Source organism: Serinus canaria, chromosome 5 (assembly GCF_022539315.1).
Source record: "Serinus canaria isolate serCan28SL12 chromosome 5, serCan2020, whole genome shotgun sequence".
Taxonomy (NCBI): Eukaryota; Metazoa; Chordata; class Aves; order Passeriformes; family Fringillidae; genus Serinus; species Serinus canaria.
Genome location: NC_066319.1, coordinates 60,026,002 through 60,048,737, shown reverse-complemented (window position 1 = coordinate 60,048,737; position 22,736 = coordinate 60,026,002). Strand labels below are relative to the sequence as shown.

General features: G+C 47.6%; 1 protein-coding gene and 1 long non-coding RNA gene across 4 annotated transcripts; one reads left to right on the top strand and one right to left on the bottom strand.

Moving 5' to 3' along the window:
- The first annotated feature begins 13,499 nt into the window (after nt 1–13,499).
- Nucleotides 13,500–22,200, top strand: TMX1 (thioredoxin related transmembrane protein 1). 3 transcript variants are annotated; one of them, XM_018907044.3, is made up of 8 exons: nt 13,500–13,626; nt 15,522–15,637; nt 16,620–16,665; nt 17,224–17,352; nt 18,745–18,790; nt 18,869–18,970; nt 19,211–19,283; nt 19,638–22,200. In XM_018907044.3, the coding sequence occupies exons 1-8, from the start codon at nt 13,595–13,597 to the stop codon at nt 19,814–19,816; spliced, it is 723 nt and encodes a 240-aa protein (XP_018762589.1). In that variant the 5' UTR covers nt 13,500–13,594; the 3' UTR covers nt 19,817–22,200. The 3 variants fall into 3 exon arrangements, with proteins under 3 accessions (XP_018762589.1, XP_050831464.1, XP_050831463.1); XM_050975507.1 differs by lacking the exon at nt 13,500–13,626 and adding an exon at nt 15,262–15,441 and having other exon boundaries at nt 19,647–22,200; XM_050975506.1 differs by lacking the exon at nt 13,500–13,626 and adding an exon at nt 15,262–15,441.
- Nucleotides 17,360–18,738, bottom strand: LOC127059698 (uncharacterized). Its single transcript, XR_007777747.1, has 3 exons — nt 17,872–18,738; nt 17,669–17,784; nt 17,360–17,552 (listed from the first exon to the last, which is right to left on the bottom strand). It is a non-coding gene; the product is annotated as an uncharacterized LOC127059698 (long non-coding RNA).
- Nucleotides 22,201–22,736: the final 536 nt, after the last annotated feature.

The following is a 22,736-nucleotide window of genomic DNA, read 5'->3' as shown; positions in this document are numbered from 1 at the left end:
CAAGCATTCCTGCCTGGATCCAATCTGCCCTGGGAACAGCCCAGCAGCCTTTGCCCCCTGCATTCCCAGAGGAGCAGCTTTCTGCTGCCCTGCATTCCCAGAGGGAGAGCAGGCCCATCTCCAGCAGCCCTGGAGCTGCAGAGGAAAACTCCCCCCTTGTGCAGGATCCCTGCTCCAGCAGAGCCACAGCTGGCACTGCAGGAGGGCTGAGCCCCCCTGGGATGGGACTGTGCCACCACCCTGAGCCCCCTGGGATGGGACTGTGCCACCACCCTGAGCCCCCTGGGATGGGACTGTGCCACCACCCTGAGCCCCCCTGGGATGGGACTGTGCCACCACCCTGAGCCCCCCTGGGATGGGACTGTGCCACCACCCTGAGCCCCCTGGGATGGGACTGTGCCACCACCCTGAGCCCCCCTGGGATGGGACTGTGCCACCACCCTGAGCCCCCCTGGGATGGGACTGTGCCACCACCCTGAGCCCCCCCTGGGATGGGACTGTGCCACCACCCTGTGCCACCATGGGATGGGACTGTGCCACCACCCTGAGCCCCCTGGGGATGGGACTGTGCCACCACCCTGAGCCCCTCTGGGATGGGACTGTGCCACCACCCTGAGCCCCCCTGGGATGGGACTGTGCCACCACCCTGAGCCACCCTGGGATGGGACTGTGCCACCACCCTGACACACAGGGGACAGGGCCTGCTCTGATTTTGGCAGGGGTTTGTTTTGTATTACTGCATTTTTATTTGTATATTTTCTTTATATTTTCTTCCCTAGTAAAGAACTGTTATTCCTGCTCCCATATCTTTGCCTGAGAGCCCCTTAATTTCAAAATGATAACAATTCAGAGGGAGGGGTTTTACATTTTCCATTTCAAGGGAGGCTCCTGCCCTCCTCAGCACACACCTGGCTTTCCAAACCCTCTCTGGAATGCTCAGTGCACCAGTGAGGTGCTGTCTGAGCCATGGCCTCTCCTCACCCAAGGGCTCCACAAGTCACACTGAGGCCCAGGCTCAGCATTCCAGCAGTGGCTGGGATCCCAGATTTCCTCAAAGGCTCTTCCTGGCATTGCTGCTTTGCCTCTTGGCAGCCTGAATCCAGCCCTGCTTCCCAATCCCACCTGGCTGCTGGTTGGAACGGGGATGAGTCCATCTGCCCATCCTGGTGTGTGGAGAGGTGGAGGGGATGGAGATGGACACTGGGTTGGACATGGAATAAATTGTCTGTGTGCTCTGGTGCCACCAGGTTTGGGAAGCTGCTGCCAGCTGCCAGCCAGCCATGCCCAGGGTTCCTGCTCTTCCCACTGACCTCTGGCCATGGGGACAGGAGGGAAGAGGGAGAGTGACCCCAGAGCTGGGATGGGATCCATGAGCTCCCTGCTGCCTCCCTGGGAACTGGGATCAGCTCTGGGTTGGAAAAATAGTCCAAGATCATCAAGTCCAACTGTTATTCCAGCACTGCCAAGGCCACCACTAAACCATGTCCCCAAGTGCCACATCCACACACCTTTGGGGACTCCACCACCACTCTGGGCTGGACAACCTTTACCATGAAGAAATTTCCCCTAATGTCCAACTTAAACCTTCCCTGGTGCAACTTGTGACCATTTCCTCTTGTGCTGTGTATTTCACCCATCCCAAATCCAACCAGCACCTCCATTCCCAATGGGATTCTGTCTTTGTGTGGCCTGCTGGCACTGCTGGAAGGATTTCACTCACAACCAACCAGAAAGACAGCCTTGGGATTGCAGATGCATTTTGCTTTTCACTTGGGCTTTGGATTTTGTTCTGTGAGTGTTTTTAAAGCCTGACATTTCCCTGTGTGACTAAAGAACCTGAAAAACAAAAGGGGGAGGAGATGGCACAGGCAGACATGAGCTGTTGATCAAACCACATGACAAAGCCCTGCTGAAACTCCAGCTGGAATTGTGGTTGTTCCAAGAGTGCCCTAAAATTGCCTTCACCTCTTTTCCACCAGTCAGGAGCAGATTTTTGGCACCAGCTCAGCAGAGATCTCCAAAATCAGGAAGCTCAGAGGAGCTTGGGTCTGATCCCAGCTCTGCTGCTGACACACACCTTCGGTGCCCATCCTTCCCCTGCTCCTTTTTCCACCCTGCATTCCTGAGGGCTGGAGTTCTCTGCATTCCCAGAGGGGGACACAGCCAGCCCTTCCCTGAGCAGCTCTGCACCACAGACTGGGAAGTGCTGTCACTCAGCCAGGACAGGGAGGACACCCCGTGCCTGGGAATGCCACCACAGCTGGGACATGCTCCTGGAAGTCCCCTGTCCACTTCAGAGCCTCTACCCCGCCCTCTTTTCGGAGCAGAAGCAGAACATTTGGAGCCAGTGGCCTCCTGAACCTCCACACACCAACTCTTCCTCTCCTGACTTGACTTTCCACCACAGGGATCCAGGAGCCAGAGCTGCCACTCACTGCCTCTTGTCTCATCTCCAAGAGCACGAGGACAATCAGCATAATGACTTCGTTTGCAGTGGAAATCCAATTACTGAGGGAAGGGTTCAATTAGGGTGGATTTTCTCTGCAGGTGGAACAACGGGATGGGGATCAGGATTGTGAAAAATGTGTATTTTATGATTGGCTTTTCTCATATATTCAAATGAATATTATATGTGTTGTGTTAGAAAGTTATGCTGTGTTAATTTTGGACCTAAATATAGTTTTAGGTTATAACAAAATGTTAAAATAGAAACTATGTTATGTAGGGTACTTTTTTCCTAAAGAAAGGACATGCACTGAGATAGCAGCCACAGGACACCCAAATCTTTCAGAGAAAGAGAATTTATTGCTCCATTATCAGGAGAAATAAACTTCTTCCTGCCTGCTCAGGATTGGAGACCCCGTTAGGATTATGAAGAAGAAGCTGCCCAGACAGAATCCTGTGTGTGAATGGAATTGATGCACCATGGATGAGCTGTATGAATATGCAACAGGTTATTGTTTTAAGGGTTAACCCTCTGTTAGCATGGGTCCTTTTTCGAGCTTATTTTGCCCAGAAAAGGTACCTGGACTGTCCATAACTCTTTGTTTTTATTGTCTCATATTGTCCTAATCCAAACTGTCCAAATTATTATTACTCTAATTGTATTACTATTTTTAAAACCATTTTATTACTATTAAATTTTTAAAATTTTAAAAACAAGTGATTGGTGTTTTTCACAGGATCAAGATCAGGATGGTGGCACCAGGGCTAGCACAGGGCACCAGCCCCGTGTGCCTGGCAATGTGAGGGTGACAAGGTGACAAAGCAGGATGGCACTCCTCTGTCAGGACCCAGGACATTCCTGTGGCTGCCCTGGGTTACTCGAGACCCTGGCAGGGAGCTCAGAGACCTTGGCATGGAGTCAAAACCACCTGTTCCTTGGATTTTAGCCATAGAAACAATTCCCAACTTGGTGTGAGGAGTTAACAGCCACAAGAGTTTGAGTAGAATGACAGTGAATTTGTCACAAGGTGAAAAAGTAGAATTTTGGGGTTTTTAGAATGGGGGTTCAAGAGGCAGGATGGAGGAATCTGGGTGTGTCCTGTCCTTCTTCTTCACCTCCATCTCCTGCTGTGATGGTGGCACTTTTGGATTGGTTTAGAGCAGAGACAGACTGTCTGACATAGGTGATAGGTATTGGAAAATGATGGTAAATAAAGTGCACATAGTTCATAGTATAAAAAGCTAACACCACCCCAAGGGCAGGGACTGTGCCACAGCCTGACCTGCTGGACAGATCTCAGCAGGTCAGAGAAAGAATGTAACAGATAAGAGAAAATAAACAACCTTGAAAAGCCGAACTGCCAAATCTCAACTTCTTCTTTGGTTGCAGGGCTGGAAAAAAGAGATTTTCTTACACCTCAGGGGTCATCTCAGCCACAGAAACCAGAGGGTTCTCTGGCATGGGGCTGGGCTCTCAGCTCTGCTGTGACCTGTGCCGTTCCCACAGCCGTGTCCCAGCTGTCTCCTCTCCCCTTCTCAGTCTGGAAATCTCCAGCTTTAATCCATCTAGCCCTGGACTCTGGCAGTGGGAAGCGCATTCCTCCTTGTCCTGCCACTCCAGACCCTTGTCCCATGTCCCTTTCCACTTCTCTCGGAGTCCATTTAGGCACTGGAAGGGGCTCTGATGTTGGAGAATCACAGAGTCATGGAATGGTTTGGTTTGGAAGGGACTTCAAGGTAATGTTGTTCCAATCCTCTGCCATTTGCAGGGACACCTTCCCCTATCCCAGGCTGCTCCAACCCTTGTCCAGTGTGACCTTGGACACTTCCAGGGATGAGGCAGCCACAGCTTCTCTGGACAGCCTGTGCCAGGGTCTCCCCACCCTCTCAGGGAAGAATTCCTTCCCAATATCCAACTCAAATCTACCCTTTTCCACCTTAAAACCATCCCCCTGCCATCTCCTACCTGTTTAAGGCCAGGCTGGATGGGGTTTGGAGCAACCTGGTCCAGTGGAAGGGGGTCCCTGCCCATGACAGGGGTGCAATGAGATGGTTTTTAATGTTCCTCCCAACCCAAACCACTCCATGATTTTATGATTCTATAATTCCATTCTGAACGTGGTGAAATCAACACTTTTAAAGTGTTCAGGAGTTACTGATCTGCACGAAATTGCTGCAGCAACCCCACAAACACTGAATAAGAAGATGAATAAGACTTGGGAGTGATTAAACCTGACTTATCTCACTGCAGCCAGCAGACAGGAGAGGAGGAAGCAGAAGAGGCAGGATGAGCCAGGTCTGTGCAGGAGGTGCTGGATGCCTGGGACTGCTCAGGCACAGAGAGGGAAGGGGAGGGATGGATTTTGCTAAAGAGCAGAGTTCAGCTGCATGGCAGTGCCAGTTCCTCTCCCTGCCATCTCTGCCTTCTCTTGTGTACCCAGAAAATGAACCCCTTTCTCCTGGGGAGGATTTTATTGCCTGTTTGTTTGCTTGTCTGGAGGTTGAGTGTGATTCCAACAGCACACAGGGCTGTTCCTGATGTGAGGAAAAGCAGAAATAAATGGAAATGAGAGGCAAGCCTGAGTGCTAGGAAAAGCTGCTCCTTTATGGATTCATTCCATCAAAATTCCTCCTGGCTCCAGCTTCTGGTTTAGATGTTTGATAGAAACCCCTGGATCCCTCTTTTGCTGTGTTTGATGTTTGAGTTTCAGACTCTCTCCCATCCTCTCCTCCTGTGGGGCAGGAGCCCTGTGCTCCTGGAATATCAATCCAGCTCTGGGATCCTCAGCACAGGGGGGAGACAAGGATCTGTTGGAGTGAGCCCAGGGGTGGTCATGGAAATTGTTGAGGGCTGGAGCTCCTCTGACAGGCTGGGAGAGCTGGGGGGGCTCACCTGGAGAGGAGAAGACTCCAGGGAGAGCTCAGAGCCCCTGGCAGGGTCTGAAGGGGCTCCAGGAGAGCTGGAGAGGGACTGGGGACAAGGGATGGAGGGACAGGAGCCAGGGAATGGCTCCCAGTGCCAGAGGGCAGGGATGGATGGGAGATTGGGAACTGGGAATTCCTGGCTGGGAGGGTGGGGAGGCCCTGGCACAGGGTGCCCAGAGCAGCTGTGGCTGCCCCTGGATCCCTGGAAGTGTCCAAGGCCAGGCTGGACAGGGCTTGGAGCACCTTGGGACAGTGGGAGGTGTCCCTTGTCATAGCACAAGGTGACCTTTAAGGTCCCTTACACCCTAAACAAGCCAATGACTTCATGATTTCACATAACCAGATGTCCCCCATGCTTTTCCTCTGAATGCCAAACAAACCCCCCACCACTTTTCAAACTCTGCAGCAGATTCGGGATTGCCACCTCCAGGTCAGCAGGTCCAGGCTGGAGCAGACTCCTGGCAGAGAGGATTTTCCACTGAGCCTGGATTCTGGCCTGGTTTCTCAATGACATTTGAAGGCAGAGGCAGGTAGGGATGGTGGGTGAAGGAACATTTTGCATAAACCCACACAGCAGTCACAGCGTGGGCAGCTCGTTCAGGGCTCTTCCCAGCAGGAATGTGGATAAATGTGCCAGAGAGAACCCCCTCTGAGGAACAGGGGACAGAGCTCTCATTACAGAGTCACTGACTCAATTATGCCCTGAAAGCAGATTAAAGTGACTCTGCTTTTACTGCAGAGGAGTGAATAAATCCATATTTTGTTAGTGAAAATAGGTTTCCAGTTGAATTTACAGAGGACATGAAGCTCAGCCAGCTCCTCTCTGCAGGTAGCTCAGTGTAACCCCTCGGGCCCTCAGTGCCAGCAGCAGAGGAAGGGACAGTGTGACAGTGTGACAGTGTGACAAAACCAGCCCTCCTGTGAGCGAGCCAGCACGTCCATCCTTATCACAGCTGGTGCCTTGCAGCTCCCTGGGGCCTGGCACTGCAATCCCCAGGCATCAAAGGGAATATTAGTTATAAAAATAACAGGAGGGGTTTTTAGCAACCCTTACAAGCTGTCTGGCAGAACAAGTGTGGCAAATGCCCACCCACTGAATGAAGGCAAAACCACGTGGCCAGGAGAAACAAATGTAAATAAGAAAGGCCAGAGCGAGATCTAAATTCTTCCAGTCTCAGGGGGTTTGGGTGGCTGTTGGAGTCCTGGATGCTGAGAATTTTAGACTTTCTGTGCTGACAGACTCTGAGGACGCTGCATTTGACCTGAGGCTGTGGAACAAGCTTCCAAAATTAATTAATAACACTAAGATTACGAGTGTCTAGTTGATTAGAAATGTGTAATATCACAAAGTAGAAAACTTAGAGTTGGAGTTTTAGAATATAGTAATATATATATATATATTACTATATATATATATATATATAAAATATATATAGTAATATATATATTATTATTATTATATATTATATATGTGTATATATATATATATATATATATATTATATATATATTTTGTTATATATATATAACAAAATAGAGGTTTTAAAGCAGAGGCAGGCTGTTCTTCATTACCTTCTTCTTCATAGGTTTGGGCAGTATTTTGTAATTTGGCAGAAGGTTTTTTTGGGTCCAAGCCAAGTTCCTGCCATCCTAATCCCAGCCCAGGAGAGCAAATATCCATCAATGCAAATAGCCAGAAATGGGGCTACTCACAGAAGGCCTCTCCAGGGAGAAAAGTGGGGGAGAATCTTCCATGGACAATCACGGTGTGCTGTTCATCCTCTTGTGAGCCTGACTCAGAGCCCACCAGTGTCAGTGAGGAGATATTTGGCTGGACATGCTGGTTCCTTCTGGAGGAACAGTTTTGTTCTCTTGCCATGCTACCACCGTGCTTCTCTTTTGGCTGGAAAAACCACAAGGAGAAACGTTCCCCTGTGCTCAAAGCTGCTGACTTTGGGAGCTCTGTGTGCCTTGCTGGCCTCACCAGGGTCAGGAGTGTCATTCTCTGCCTCCTCAGAAGCTCTGCAGCTGTTTCTGTGCTGCTCTGTTTGATTCTTTGAAGCTGAGCTCTCCATTTGAGTTGTTTAAAGAAAAAAAAACAAAAAACAAAAAACCACCAATTTGATTTAAACTCCCTTTTTAAAATGAGGCAGCAGAGGGCTTGCTGCCAGCAGCCAGCCTGGCTCTCTCTGAGGGCACAAATGCTTCCAGGGTTTTATTTGTGGCACTGCCTGGCACTGGGGGTTTGGTCCCAGCAGTGAGGACATGGCTAGAAAGAGGTTGGCATCAATTCCCTGACAGAAGTAAATGGAACAGGGATGTAAAGAAAAGGAGGAGTGAGGTGATTCCCCATGAAGAGCACTTGGATGCCTGGGGATATGTGGAAAACCAGCCTATCCCTCTGTCCCCTTGTGACCTCAACATCCAGGAAGATAATCTAATTTAATCTGATCCAATAATCCAACAGAATCTTCCAGAAGGTCATGACCTTCCTCTCATCAGCATTAGCTGATACAGTGAAGCAAAGGGCCTGCTACAGATTAAGTCATCTAAAGAACTATTTTTGGCTTCACAAGCAGCATCATTTCCTTCCCAGCTTCCCAGAAAGATTCCTCCAGCCTCAGGGATTGCAGGGAACACAGAGGTTTGATCTTTACTGCCCCACAAAGTGGGACAGGCTTGCAGGTGCCTGGGGATGCATCCACACAGAGCACTGGCCACAATAAACAACTTCTGGTTCTTTTTCCAGCTGCCCAGGCTGCTCAGGCTTCCTTTTCCATGGTGGCAGGGAAATGTGAGGTGTGCTGACATCTCCCCTGCCTCGTGGATTTTTGAGGGTGGAAACTGGACCTGAGTGGAATGTTTTTGTGGAGTTAAATATGGCCTAGGTTTGGTCTTGTCTGAACAAGGCCTGTGCTTGTATGGTCCTAAATCAGCACAAACATCAGCTCCCCTAAATCAGCTCCCCTGCAGCTCCTAAATCAGCACAAAAATGCCTTCCCAGACCTTGCTCCTGCAAAAGTGACATTTTACAAGGAAACTGTTTTGATATCATTTCCCCCTCCATCTCTTTGGCCACCCTGAGGCAGATTCCTGTGCTGGCCTCAGGGCAACAGGTTTTTTGTCACTAAAACACAGCAAAATGGGCTTCAGTCAGCACAACATCTGCTGTTCTCCCAGAACCAAGAGCAACCTTCAGGCTGGTGCAAAGGGGTGGGGAACCAGCAGGGATTGACATCTGGACAAGGAAGGATTTGGAGGGCAGGAAGTGATCATTTTGATCTGGCTCTCCTTGGCTCATGTTCTTTGCTCTGCACTCTCTGGTTTGTTCATATTTTGCAGCAAGATCTGCAGAGGAAATGGCAACACCTCAATTTCTGGCTGCCCAACGTTTCTCACTGCAAGCCTCTGCCTCCAGCCTCTTCTCATCTCCCTGAGCTGAAATCTTGCCCACTGATAGATTCCAGAACAAATATTCTGGAAGGTTTCTGCCAAAATCAGTTCAGCACTTGCAGACTGGAGCTGGGGAAAGGAGGAGGTTTGCCTCATGCAATGCTAATTCTCCCTGGGGGTTCTCTGAGGTTGTCTCATTCTTCCTTGATTTTTATTAGAAACTGGAAATTTGGTGATTTGGCTCTCGCCTTTTCCAAGGTGATGAACTGTGGCTGCAGGTTGGATGGTGGAAACATCGGGATTGAGACCCTTGATCAGAGCAGCAGCTGGAAAATGAAGAAGTTGTGTGCTGAACTCAGCTTTTGCCTCTGGTGGGACACAAATATTGTTTGTGAAACAACAAAGTGATGGATCAGCCCCTGGGAAAATGAGTAATTCCATCTCCAGCACAGGGAAGGAGGTCAGCAGCACACAGGGGAGGAGGAGTTTGCTTTTTAAACTCATGAATATTGAATTCCCTTGGGAGGGGAATTCCTCCTGTTCACAGAGACAGGGAGAGGTCTGAAGGAAAATAAGAACATTCCTTTGCTAATTATTTTTAAGGTGTGATAGCTTAAAAATGTGCTGTGAGAGGAGAGCCAGAGGATGGCAGGATGCTGGGAGAGGGCAGGGGGGGAGAGAAGTCAGGAGGTGGGATGGGGGGCTGAGAGCTGGGAAAAGAGGGTTTGGAAAGAGAGCAGAGCAAGGGACAGCTGCTGGCACTGGGGCACTTCTCAGCTGCTCCTCCCTAAAGTGCCAAACATGGAGTTAGAAGAAAAGAAGATTAGAGGAGTCCAAGGTGTTAGAACAGAGAGCAGAGGGGTTCATGCAGGAGAAGCAATGGGAGCTGCTCAGCTCAGCCACCAGTCCTGGTTACAGTGACAGGACAGGAGCCTTGACACTTCTCCCCACATTTATATCCCAATCCCAAACCAAATCCCACCTGGATGCCCCCAGAGATGTCCCCAGCCCCAAAAGGCAAAGCAGAAGGGGAAGCTGAAGCTAACCAGGGATGCGAGGTGGCCTTGCAGGAGAAGAAGGGATGAATCCTCAGGGGAGCAGAAGCTCTTTGACACAGCATTTGATACAGAAAAAGAGATAAAAACTATTTTGGAACAGAGCACAGAAGAGTTAAAGCTAATGAACAGGACAATATTAATTGTCTGAAACACAATCTGCTTGACTTCTGGTTTACAAAGATCTCTCCCTACTTTGGTTCCCATGGTAACTCCTGTGCAGAGCCACACTTTTCCTCATCATCTCCACAGAGTTTAAAGCAATTTTGTAATCCAATCAAATGGGAAGGAGAGAATTTGCTTGGGCATTGAGGAAACTGCTGCACACAGTAATGGGGAGAGGCCACACTCACAATTACAACCCCAGAGAGACATTTAATTACTGAATAATTAGCAGTTACTGGGGTTTCTTAGCTCAGGGAGGATTGTGAGAATAATTCTGAGGTCTTCCATGTGGTTTTCCAAAGTGGGAAGCAGCAAACTGATGTTGGGAGCAAGCTCTGCTCCCCAAACCCTGAGCCCTTGAACACTGTGGGCCCTGTGAAGCTTGGCTGGGGCAGCTCAGGGGCTGTGGAGCAGGAGGAATGGGCCTGTTGGATGGGAATGTGCTTTCCAGGGGGGCTTCCAAGCAGGAGGAGGGGATTCTGTTAATCCTTCCCACATGGACAGTGGGGAATGTTCACATGCACCAAGGCCAATGTGGCTCCTGAGAAGTCTGGGGGTTTCAGTCCAGGATGAATTATTTCCTGTGAAATACAGGATTTTTGTGTAGGAAAAAAAGACATTCATGTATGGATAGAGTTCCTGGAATGAAATCCTGAGCCACAGAGAAGTAATTACCTCTTGACTTTTATTTTTTTAATGCTGATGCCAGAAAACTGCTCTCAGTGGAATTCTAGATGCCAACTTTCCCAAATGGATGAAGACAGGAAACAGTTCACTCTAACTGGACAACTCATGACATTCACAGACATTTGGTATTTTTTGTAACCCCAACCTTGCTCAAATTGTGGTTGCGTGCTGGTGTGACCACAAAATCCCCTTCACCTTAGCAAAACCACCTAGAAAAAATCAGCCAGGATCAGTTTTGCTTCCTGCAGCACTACAAAATGCAGCTCCAGGCCTGGCTGGGAATTTTTGGGACAGCCTGGTTTCACCTTGGGCTTTAGGACAATGACTTCATGTCTCCTGCCTCACATGATCACACTCAGGGAAGCTCTCTGCATAATCTCTTGGCATTTCAGAAATGCAGGAGCTGTAAATGAGGTCAGGGCTCTGATGCTGTACCTGATCCAGGGACTGCAGAGCTTGGAATCATCACCTGGCCAAAGCCTCTGCTCTCTTCTAGTGGTCCTTCCAAAGGTCAGCCCCAGGTGGGCAAGTGCTGGGCTCCTGCAGCTCGTTCATCTGGTTCATCAGGACACGTAAAGGTGCTAAAAAAACAGAGGAAAAAAAAGATAAAATAAGGAAAAATAGAACTGCTTCAATTGGTTCTGATTTAAAATATAAATGAATTAACTTTCTGCAAAAAAAGGAAGCCGGTGAGTCAATTTGTGTGCAATTTTTTAGAGTGGTTTTGAGCACTTAGAGAATGGAGTGAGTTTGTAGAATTTGTTAATCTCTGTGGCTTTAGCTTTGGGGACAACATTGAGGCATTCGAGTGTTCAAGTATTTTTTATTTTTATTTTCAGCTCCAAAGAAAGCAAAGCCCAAAGGGAGCTGAGTCTTTCCATTTCCACTCCTACCTGCAGCATCTCAATTTATGAGGCACAGACATCATCAAGAAAAGATGATTTCTTGATGACACAGGGCTCTCTTATTTCATCATCCTTCATCCTGTATCAAAACCCAACAGCTCTGTGGACAGGAGAATATATCCCAGAATAGTTTGGGTTGGAAACACCTCAAAATCCACCTTGTTCCAACCCCCTGCCCTGGGCAGGGACACCTTCCACTAGACCAGGTTAAGATTTTCATGATTTTCCCTCTGTCAAACAATTATCTGGGCTTTTGCTTCTTCCTGTGCATCACTAGTGCTCACTCTAAATGAACAATTATTTGAAATTTAAATATCATGAACTTTAAAGACTCTCTGGTGGTGGTACTTTTGTAACCCCAACCTTGATCAATTTGTGGTTGTGTGTTGGTGGGAAGGTTTAAACTGACCAGAAAATCCCCCTTGCCTTAGGAAAACAGCCTAAACAATGAGCTCTTGGATAAAGAAAAAGCCTTGGAAGGTGATGGGGTGTCCCCAGCAGGAAATCCAGGTAATTCCTAACCCAAAAGGATTCTCTTCCTTCACTCCTTCCCTTTAGAAGCAGCCTCAACTCTGCCTCTGTGTGGCAGCACTGAAAAAGAACATGAAAAATAATGAAAGATGTGTTTCTTTCTTAAGGTCACTTGGCTATTAACTCTCTTTATCCTGCCATGAACCTTGAAAGATGAGGCAGATATTTCTCCTGGGAGGGCTGAGGGGGACAGGCTGGAGGGAGATGCCTCAAAGATTAAGGTTAAGGCTTTCTTGTTCTCAAAACCTTACAAAGAAACAAGGCAATGTCAATGTCATATTAACAACTGAGATAAAAGTAATTCAGAGCTGTCATTACACTTAAAATAATTCCTGGAACCAAGCAGGGGAGGTATGAAGTCATAATTTTCAGGGTCTTTCAAGCTGTTCCCATAGGGAGCTTGGTGTGCCTTTGAAGAAATCTTTATATTCACAGTGGTAAATTTATTTACACGTGGTTACACAACGAGTTTTAATGTACTTATTCCTCAGCACATCTCAAATTATCAGTGATAATCACAGAATTCACAGAAGTGTTTAGGTTGGAAAAGACCTTCAGGATCATTGAGTCCAGTTGTTACCCAGAGACAGCTCTTTGCATTTCACCTGACTGCTGAGGCAGAGTGGAATATTCATGGATTATCAATAACAAATTTCAAAAATTCAATTATGCCTAAAACAGCAGTCAGCAGAGTGCTGCAAGCAGTGATTTATTCCTGAGTGCTGAATCAATGAATAACAAGTCCTTAATAATGCCTGTTCTCCTACAGACAGGAACATACACGTTGTACTATAGAAAAGTTGCTCAAATAAGATAAAATTAAAAAAAAAAAAAAAAAAAACAAACCCAAATGCTGATTTATTCTTTTTTTTTTCCTGTACCACTCAACAGCTGCCAGGGCTCTGAACTGTGGGATATGAAATTATGGCAAAGGGGCAAGCAAAGAAATTATCCAGGCAGGAAGGGAAAGGTGGCTTTACCACAGGAGCTGGGGAAAAATTTGTGTTAGATAAAGTATGTGGAAAAAGAGGTTCCTTCCCTGAAATGCTCCAGGTGGTGAGGGACAGGAGTGAGGTGATGTGGGATTTGTCTGCTTGTTAACATTGACCTTCTCCCTGATTTCTGCTTGAGAGTAAAGCACTCAGGTGTGGTGTTTGTGAGGGTCCCCAGGACGAGGTGAGAGATGAGGATCTGACTGACTCCGTGTTCTCAGAACGCTGATTTATTATTTTATGATATTATAATAAAGAATGCTATGCTAAACTATGTTAAAGAAAGAGAAAGGATACATCAGAAGGCTTAAAAAGATTGAATAATAAAAACTCATGACTCCTCAGAGCCTGACACAGCTGGGTGTGCTTGGCCATTAATTAAAAACAATTTACATGTTTGGGTAAACAATCTCCAGAGCAGCAAACCAGGGAGAAGCTGGGGCTTCTCATCTTCCCAGGAGAAGAAGTCCTGGCAAAGGGATTTTTCAGAAAACATCATGGTGACACTCAGGTGCTGCTTCTTTCTGCCGTAAGTAAAGATCACAGAATCATGGAATGGTTTGGGTTGGAAGGAGCCTTAAAACCCACCCAGTTCCACCCTGTGCCATAGGCAGGGACAGCTTCCACTGTCCCAGGTTACTCCAAACCCCAATGTCCAATCTGGCCTTGGACACTTCCAGGGGTGATGGGGCAGCCACAGCTGCTCTGGGCAGCAGCAGGGGGAAGCTGTGGCTGCTCTCTATCCCAGAGACACAGGCTGGATGGAGAAGGGACTGTGGAGAAAGATGGGGGGTGATGGTTAATGAAAAACTCAACATAAGCAGTGTGTGCTCCCAGCCCCAGAAACCAACAGCCCCTAAATTTGGGAAGGACACTGAGGGGCTGGAGAGTGTGCAGAGAATGGAGCTGGGAAGGATCTGGAGCACCAGGAGAGGCTGAGGGAGCTGGGAAGGGGCTGGAGGATTCCTGAGGGAGCTGGGCAGGGGCTCAGCCTGGAGCAGAGGAGGCTCAGGGGGGACCTTGTGGCTCTGCCCAGCTCCTGCCAGGAGGGGACAGCCGGGGGGTCGGCTGTGCTCCAGGGAACAGGGACAGGAGCAGAGGGAACGGCCTCAGGCTGGGCCAGAGGGTTTAGGTTGGATATGAGGAGGAATTTCTGCACAGGAAGGGTTGTTATGAGAAGGGGCTGATCCGGGGATGGTGGAGTGCCCATCCCTGGATGTGCCATCCCAGGGAGTTCCTGGATGTGGCACTCAGCACTCTGGGCTGGTGACGAGGTGGGACCGGGCACAGCTGGGACTCGATGGCCTCGGAGATATTTCCCAACCTTAACATCTGGTGAAAAACGCCAATCCATTCCAGGATTCCAATCCCTTCCAATCCCGACCATTCCAGGATTCCAATCCCTTCCAATCCCAACCATTCCAGGATTCCAATCCCTTCCAATCCCGACCATTCCAGGATTCCAATCCATTCCAATCCCGACCATTCCAGGATTCCAATCCCAACTATTCCAGGATCGCAATCCCTTTCGATTCCAATCCTGACCATTTCAGGATTCCAATCCCTTCCAACCCCCACTATTCCTTGGAGACGGAAGGGATTGCCCTTCCGACTCCAATTCCTTCCAGTCCCAGCCCTTCCAGGATTGCAATCCCTTCCAATCCCAATCATTCCAGGATTCCAATCCCTTCCAATTCCAATCCCTTCCAATCCCCACCATTCCAGGATTCCAATCCAAACCATTCCAGGACTGCAATCCCAACCATTCCAGGACTGCAGTCCCAACCATTCCAGGACTGCAGTCCCAACCATTCCAGGACTGCAATCCCTTCCGATTCCAATCCCAACCATTCCAGAACTGCAATCCTTTCCGATTCCAACCCCGACCATTCCAGGATTCCAACCCCTCCCAATCCCCACCATTCCAGGATTCCAACCCCTCCCAATCCCGACCATTCCAGGATTCCAATCCCTTCCGATTCCAATCCCTTCCCATCCCCAGCATTCCAGGACTCCAATCCCTCCCAATCCCCAGCATTCCAGGACTCCAATCCCTCCCATTCCATGGCTCCAGCCCCTCCCAATCCCCGCCGCTCCCGGTTCCCGGTCCCTCCTCCCCGCTCCCCTCAGGGCGGGCCCGGCCGTGACGCGCCGCCAAGGCGGAAGGGGGGGGGCGGCCCAAGATGGCGGCGCCGGGCCGGGCTCGGGCCGCGCTGAGGGCTCCGCTCTGCGCCCTGCTGTGCCTGGCGCTGGCCGCCGCCGCCCGGGGCAGGCCGAGCCCCGTGAAGGTGCTGTCGGACGGGATGTGGCGGGAGCTGCTGCAGGACGAGTGGATGGTGGAGTTGTGAGTGGGGAGCGGCGCGCCGGGGGTGGCGGGGAGGTGTGAGGGGGGTGCGTGGTGACAGCGCTGTGCCGCTCCCGCAGCTACGCGCCCTGGTGCCCCGCCTGCGAGAACCTGCAGCCCGAGTGGGAGAAATTCGCCGAGTGGGGAGAGGACCTGGGCGTCAACGTGGCCAAAGTGGATGTGACCGAGCAGCCGGGTGAGAGGGGCTGGGAAGGGCTCCCGAACCCCCCGGGGTGTGAGGGGGCCGAGGGGGTTTGGGGGTGCTCATCTCCGATGTGTGCCTGTGGGAGGCGGGCAGGATTAATCGGGGTAATAAAAGCGTTTTACTCGTGTCTACCGAAGGCACGTTGCTGTGTGACTAAACGGCCTGGTCTTGCTTAATGGAATCCCAGAATGTTTCGCTTGGGAGGGAGCTTGAAGATCATCCCATTCCACTCCCTACGGCACCTTCCACCATCCCAGGCTGCTCCAAGCCCTGTCCAGCCTGGCCTTGGACACTCCCAGGGATCCAGGGAAAGCTGCTCTGGGCACCCTGGGCCAGGTTTCACACAGGAACCTCACAGGGAGGAGAGTGTCAGATAGTAGATAAAAATAAATAGAATTGAATGAATAGAATAAACAAAATGCATGGACTATAATAGGTAAAAAGAATGAGAGGTTTTCTCCAGAGCATGATTTCAAGGAGATTTTTGGCCGTAGTTTTAAAGCAAAAAATGATGTTTCAACCTTGCCATTCCAGTCCCTCCTGCTCTCCTTCTCCTGAGACTCTCCTGAAACTCTCCTGTCCCTGAGGGATTTGTAAGCCTGGTCTTCCCCATGCTGATCTCTTTCTCCAGAGTTGCTTTGCTTTTGAAGTTTGCCTCACTTGGGTGATTTTCCTCAGGGTTTCTGGAGGCTGCAGATCATGTGTGCAAAGGAGAGCCTCTCCCTCTGAAGAGCTACAGCCAAACCAGTCCAATGGAGCAGTTATCCCTGGATATCTCATTTTCCCCATTTTCCTCTTTGTCCAGGGATCATTTTTTAAGTGTGTGCTGCTTTGACATGCACAAGGTTGTGTTAGATTGCATGGAAAGATTGATACCTAGGCCTGCTGTTGTATTTTGGGGTGTTACAGCATTCCTTGCCTCTTTTTTCCCATAAAAATACTCAAAATACTCTCAAAATAACTTTTCCTACAGGGTTAAGTGGACGATTTATCATCACAGCCCTCCCTACCATCTATCAGTAAGTATGCAGGGCAGCAGGGGTTTTTTGGGGTGAGAGTGGGCATTTCCCCTCTTTTTTTTTGGGAGGCAAATAAATGAGATTTATTATGCTCTTTAAGAATAGGAGCTGCTTTTCACTGACACATTCACTGTCTCACCCACTGTGACCTTGTGCTGCCAGATGATTTCTTTTCCTTTCCCTTCAGGCCTTATTTATTCTGCCTTTTCATTGGTGTTTCTGTTTTGCAATCCTTTCTCTGTAGGTTGATCTTCAGTGCAGGTGTGTGGCAAGGGCTTTAGGAAGATCATTATCTTTCTTTTTTTTTTTTTTTAATGGAATCACAGCCTAAAGCTAGCCAAGGTGTTTGTGGAGTCAGTGCTCTAGAAATAACTTGGACTTAGTCCAGGTGTTTGGAAAATGTTTTTTAGAGGCAATATCAGCTAAAAATATGAACTCTAAAAAAGTGAATGTGTAAAACATAGAGAAGGTGGTGGGAAGGGGTTTGTTGGATGGAAAAAAAAGCTGTACTTGGTGCTTAGATCATATCAAATAAAGGATTTTGGTGTTGTTTTACAGCTGCAAAGATGGAGAGTTCAGGAGGTACCAGGGAGCAAGGACTAAAGCTGCCTTCATTAACTTCATCAGTGATGAGGAGTGGAAATCCATTGAACCAGTGTCCTCCTGGTTTGGTCCTTCCTCTTTCCTGTGAGTTTTGGGCTGCTTTTTGTAAGAATTCATTATCAGATGTCCTGAGGTGTGTCCTGCTCCTGTTCCCAGCTCTGTGTGGGCAGGAGCTGTGTGAATGTGCTGGGTGGGTGGGTGTGTGTCCTAATTCTTCCTCAGCTGTGGGAGGGCTGTCACCATAGCAGAGGTGACCTGAGTGTTGTCACCATAGCAGAGGTGACCTGAGCAATGTCACCATAGCTGAGGTGACCTGAACAATGTCACCATAGCAGAGGTGACCTGAGCAATGTCACCATAGCTGAGGTGACCTGAGTGTTGTCACCATAGCAGAGGTGACCTGAGTGTTGTCACCATAGCTGAGGTGACCTGAACAATGTCACCATAGCAGAAGTGACCTGAGGGCTGTCACCATAGCAGAGGTGACCTGAGTGTTGTCACCATAGTAGAGGTGACCTGAGTGTTGTCACCATAGCAGAGGTGACCCAAGGGCTGTCACCATAGGTGAGGTCACCTGAGGGCTGTCACCACAGCAGAGGTGACCCAAGTGTTGTCACCATAGCAGAGGTGACCTGAGTGTTGTCACCACAGCAGAGGTGTCCCCATCAAGGTTTACTTTAAGGCTCAGAGAGGTTTCTTGTTTCCTAAACTCTTGTAGGGACCTTGCTGACCCTTGAAGTTGTTGGGTTTCTGTGGCACTGAGATGGTTTTGCCCAGCTAAATCCTGGAAAATTCCTTCCACTGTCTGGAGGAAATCCCAGGGAAATCACAGAGGGATTCTCCATCAGGAACTGACAGGAAAAAGGGGAATGGGTTCAAACTTTCCAGGGAAATTCAGGTTTGATGTGTGAAAGGAATTCCTGGCTCTGAGGTTCTCTTACAAACTCTTATCCCACGCCAAGGACTGTGTGAAACGGGACATTAACTCAGCCCTAACAAGTTCTCTGTTATTTTCTGTACTCAGACACCAAACTCCAGTGTCTGAGGATCTCTCAGCTCTTAGAACCTGATTTTCTTTTAATAGCTTAATTTTTTTGTTTTAATAAAACCTCCTGGTGCTTTTTTCTTAATATCTTCACTGGAGTTCCAGCTGGCTTCTCACAGAGCATTGGTCCAGACAGAACAGAAAAGGGACTTGAAATTCACAGGGATTAACTTGAACTTGGATTCACAGATCCAAGTTAAAGACATTTGGGAATTTACAGCTGTCCATGTATGAGCTGAGGTTGTTTCACACAGGTTTGAGGCTGAAATTATGGCAAAGGGACAGGCAAAGGAATTATCCAGGCAGGAAAGTGACATTATCACAGGAGCTGGGGAAAAAAAAAATGTGTTTTAAAGATTTTAAAGAGTTCTCAGTGTTCTCTTTTGAAGATTTTAAGGTGTTCTCAGTTCCTCTTCTCTGCTTTGTTTCAGGATGAGCAGCATGTCAGCCTTGTTCAAGCTGTCCATGTGGATCAGGGTATTTGCTTACATCCCCACTTCATTTCCTCCTCAATGTGAAATCAGCTCTTCCTGAAGTGATTCTCTTTTGTTCCAGCATGGCCATGGCTATTTAACAGAAAATCTTGGAATACCAGTCTGGGGCTCCTATGCTGTTTTTGGATTGGCAACTCTGTTCTTAGGAATGGTCCTGGGACTTGTAAGTGCAGTGCTTGGTTCCACTCCTGCTGCCTCCACCTCGATTTTGGGGTGGGTTTTGGGGTACCCTGAGCTGGAGCATGGGGATGGGGACAGGATGGAGCCTCCAAAATCCAAGTGTGAGGCTGGATGGGATCCACCTGAGGGTAAATGCTTGGACTTGATCTGGAAATTTTCCATCCTAAACGATTGCAGTGTGCAGAAGGTTTGGGAGTTTCACCTTGGGTTCCTTTGGTTTCAGATGATGGTGTTCCTGGCAGACTGCATCTGTCCCTCCAAGAGGAACAGACCACCACAGCTCCAGCCTCAGCCATGTAAGCCCACAGCAAACTTCTGATTCAGTCAAACTGTTTGGGAAATCTCATTTATAGAAAATATTAAAGAAATCCTGGTGTCTGCAGGATGTGATGTGGATGTAGAAGTTTGCATTTGGGATTGATGCCTCGCCCTTGGGGTTTATAATGGGTTGGGATTTTCTATTTCGTAAAGCTGAGATATTTTTAAAACTGGTTTTAGGGATAGAAAAAATTTTGAGAGCATTTTCACACCAAATTCCACATGGGCAGGGAGAGGAAATGAATGGAGCTCCCAGTGTTGCCCGTGATGTTAAAAAAGTGGATTTTACTTGGGAATGGTATTTACTTGTGTGCTTTTCCTTTCTCCTTGAGGGAAACAAGGGCCAGAGTCAGCTCATCTGCTGCAGAACAGGTATGAGGAGCAAGAAGCAGATGAGGGAGATATCTCAGATGATGAAACAGAGGGAAGGGAGTGGAGCAAGAGAGACTCATCCCCGAGTGGCGTCCGGCAGCGCCCCGTGCCCAGTGCTGCTCCTCTGGAGAAGTCTTAGCTGCATTTGCACCAGGATTAGTGTTTGAGTCAGCCACTTAAAGGGACATCAAATGTCAACTCCTCCAGCTTGAAGAGAAGAATGACTCCTGGCTTGGTAATGTTGCTGCATTTCATGAATTCAGAGGAAATAATAATAAAAAAATAAAAAGGCATCAGGTATTCCAAAGGAAAAGTTGCTGTTGCAGATGGCTGGAACTTCTGCTGTCTGTGTGCAGAGAAGTGCCAAGGAAAACTTGCTGTGGCTTCTGGAATGCTTTGTTCCCTAGGGATTATTTGGAAGAGAATGTAAACCAGAGTCATTCCTGCATTAGGGAGCATTCGCAAGGAAAATGCACTCACCTGGTTGTTGCTTAAACCTCCCCAAGGGTTCCCTGTTCTTATACTGTTTGTCAGTATAAATCTCTCTAGCTGTGCCCTGAAGAAATGCTGAGGGAAAAAGTTCCTTTAGTTGTGGAACTAAAATTCCTTTAGTTTAGGCTTTTTATGTGACAAAAACTGCTTTTTGCTATGACAATGAATGCTACAACCCCCCCCAACCTTTTTTCTTACAAAGAGCTGATGGAACTTAGCGCAAGCACTCTGCAGTGGCATCCTCTGGCTGTCCAGAAACCTGCTGCTGGCATCCATTTCTTCCAGAAAAAGCTGTAGAAAACTCTCTGAGCTTCTTGGCAAAGTAGTTTTTCTCTAGGAGCAAGTGACAAGCAGCACGTTGAGCTCTTGTCTGTCTCTGTGACTCCACGTGGCAATGGTTTACACACAGGGTTCTCTGTGCAAATCCTCTCCATTCCTCCTCCTGGATGCCAGCAGGGCTCTGCTTGGTTTTAATCCATCACTTCTTACTCAAATCTTGCTGCAAATCCATGCAGGCTGTACCTGGCCTGAAGTTAAAATAACTCCTTTCCATTTCTTTTACAGAACCTTTTTTTTTCCCTGTTTTCACAAAACCATTTTGGACCATTAAACCTGGTTTTTTTTCTTAAAAAAAAAACCCAAAAAAGTAGTTTACTCTTGTCTGGATGGTGTTTGTTTTCACTCTGTATAGAAATAAAAAGAATGCACATGCCCATTGGACCAGTGTTGTAAAGAGTTTTCCATATTTTGATCAAATTCCAAAGTTTTTGCAAGGGAAGGATGAGCCTAATACTGAGCACATTTAGATTTTTTTGACAAGCCTGTTTCTGATTTTTTTTTTTTGTTTGCTTGTTTAGCTTTATGGGTTCTTAGCTTTTTTTTTTTAGTTATTTAGGTTTTTTAGTGTTTAGTTTTTATTTGTAGTTATTTAGGTTTTTTTTTAATTATTCATCTGGCTTCTTCCCCCTTTTTTTTTTATTTTCTCTACCTTGGTGCTCTGGAATGACTTGACTTCAGTGCTGTGTGTTAGAAAGATAAACTGATGTTTGAAAGGGTTTTTTTGGCTAAAATCTGTCCTTTTTTAAAGCTAAATCCTCTCCTGGTGTTGGAATGAAGACCACTGTGTGCCAGAATCGCCCCTAAGGTGTTGGTTTTGTGGAATTGCCTTAAATTCTCTACAAGTTCCCATCTGTGAGCCTTTGTCACTCATGAATAAAGCAATAAATGAATAAATACTGAGGAGAAGTAGTAGCACTGTCTTGGATCTGTGGTGGTTTTGCAGTTTGGAGAGGGCTTGAGGAGACAGAAACGTTGTAGCTGGTAGGAACAAAGTGTTGAGATGTTTTAGAAGCTGAACTCTGCTCACTCCACTTGGGATATATCGAAATGTAGCTTTTCTAACTGCAGAGGTTTCTCATTTTTCAGTTACAGCCAAACTTGGTGCCATACAGAGAGGACACCCCGCTGACTCGTGGCTAACTTCTCATTTCAAAAGAGCACCAACCTTTCCTTTGTTGGGCTGGACTTGTGGGCTCCTGCTTGAACAAGAACTTCCAGCATTAATTTACTTTTTTTTTCCTCTGCCTGCTGCTCACTTCTCCCTGCCTTAGGCACAAAACCAAATCCCAAACCTGCCTGCTGGGGGTGACTGTTCCCAGCTGTGGAACTCCTGCTTGGATTATCCATGGGCAGCCTCTGCTGAGCTCTGCTAATCTCACCCTTCATATTTTGCATAATATTATGGTTTTGTCCTGTGAATATTTAAGTTCCTTGATTGATTTTTTTGTTTGTTTGTTTTAAAAATCTCTATTCCAAAGATGTTTACTGGGGCTGGGTGGTGTAACCTGAGTGTAAGAGCCTGTCCTTTGTGTGTTTTGATGTTGCAAATATCAATTTTGTACAAACCAGATTGCCCTTTCCATATCACCTGGACCAGGCCTGTTTCATTCCAGAAAGAATTAATGACAATAATGTAACAAGAATTTTGTTTTTCAGAGAATCTTCAAGTAAAAAATAACCACCAGGTTTGGATTCCTGTGTTTGTGTCTTTTTTTTTGGTTAGGTTTTTGCTGCTTAGTCATGAAACAGCTGCTTCCATGGATAAAAATTGTAACCCTGAAGCTATAAAAATGGGTTTTTTGAAAATGGTTATTATTTTTTGAATAATAATTCAAAGTAAAGCTGCACTGAGTGATTTTTAGTCAAGACTGGCTTGGGTGGGTACCTCATTTTGGTAGATGGTTTTAATGGTTTGGGAAGGAGCTTTCTCTCATGCCAGGCTTAGCCAGAAATGATAATAAAATGTGGTTTTGTGCAGCAAAAAATGTAGGCTGGAGTTGGAAAATGATGTTTAAAATTCAATTTTTTGGTGGCTGCTTTCTGTGGTTGAGTGAAACGCTGTGAGGGGTGTGGGAGCTGCAGCTGGGCCCTGCCCTGGCCCTCCCACACTGCCCCCAAGCCCAGCAGCTGAAGGGATCAACACTCTGGGATTAATCTTGGAGTGGGAAGCTTAATTCCAGCTGGTGGCAGCTCTGAAGTGAAGGAGGCAAATCCAGACAAGGAATGCT

What these genes read in the sequence shown, in the direction of transcription:
- TMX1 (XM_050975506.1), top strand. Translation starts at nt 15,281, where the DNA reads ATGGCGGCGCCGGGCCGGGCTCGGGCCGCGCTGAGGGCTCCGCTCTGC. An exon ending in GACGAGTGGATGGTGGAGTT is followed by an intron (nt 15,442 to 15,521) that starts GTGAGTGGGGAG and finishes CCGCTCCCGCAG; the next exon opens with CTACGCGCCCTGGTGCCCCG. An exon ending in TTTGGTCCTTCCTCTTTCCT is followed by an intron (nt 17,353 to 18,744) that starts GTGAGTTTTGGG and finishes GCTTTGTTTCAG; the next exon opens with GATGAGCAGCATGTCAGCCT.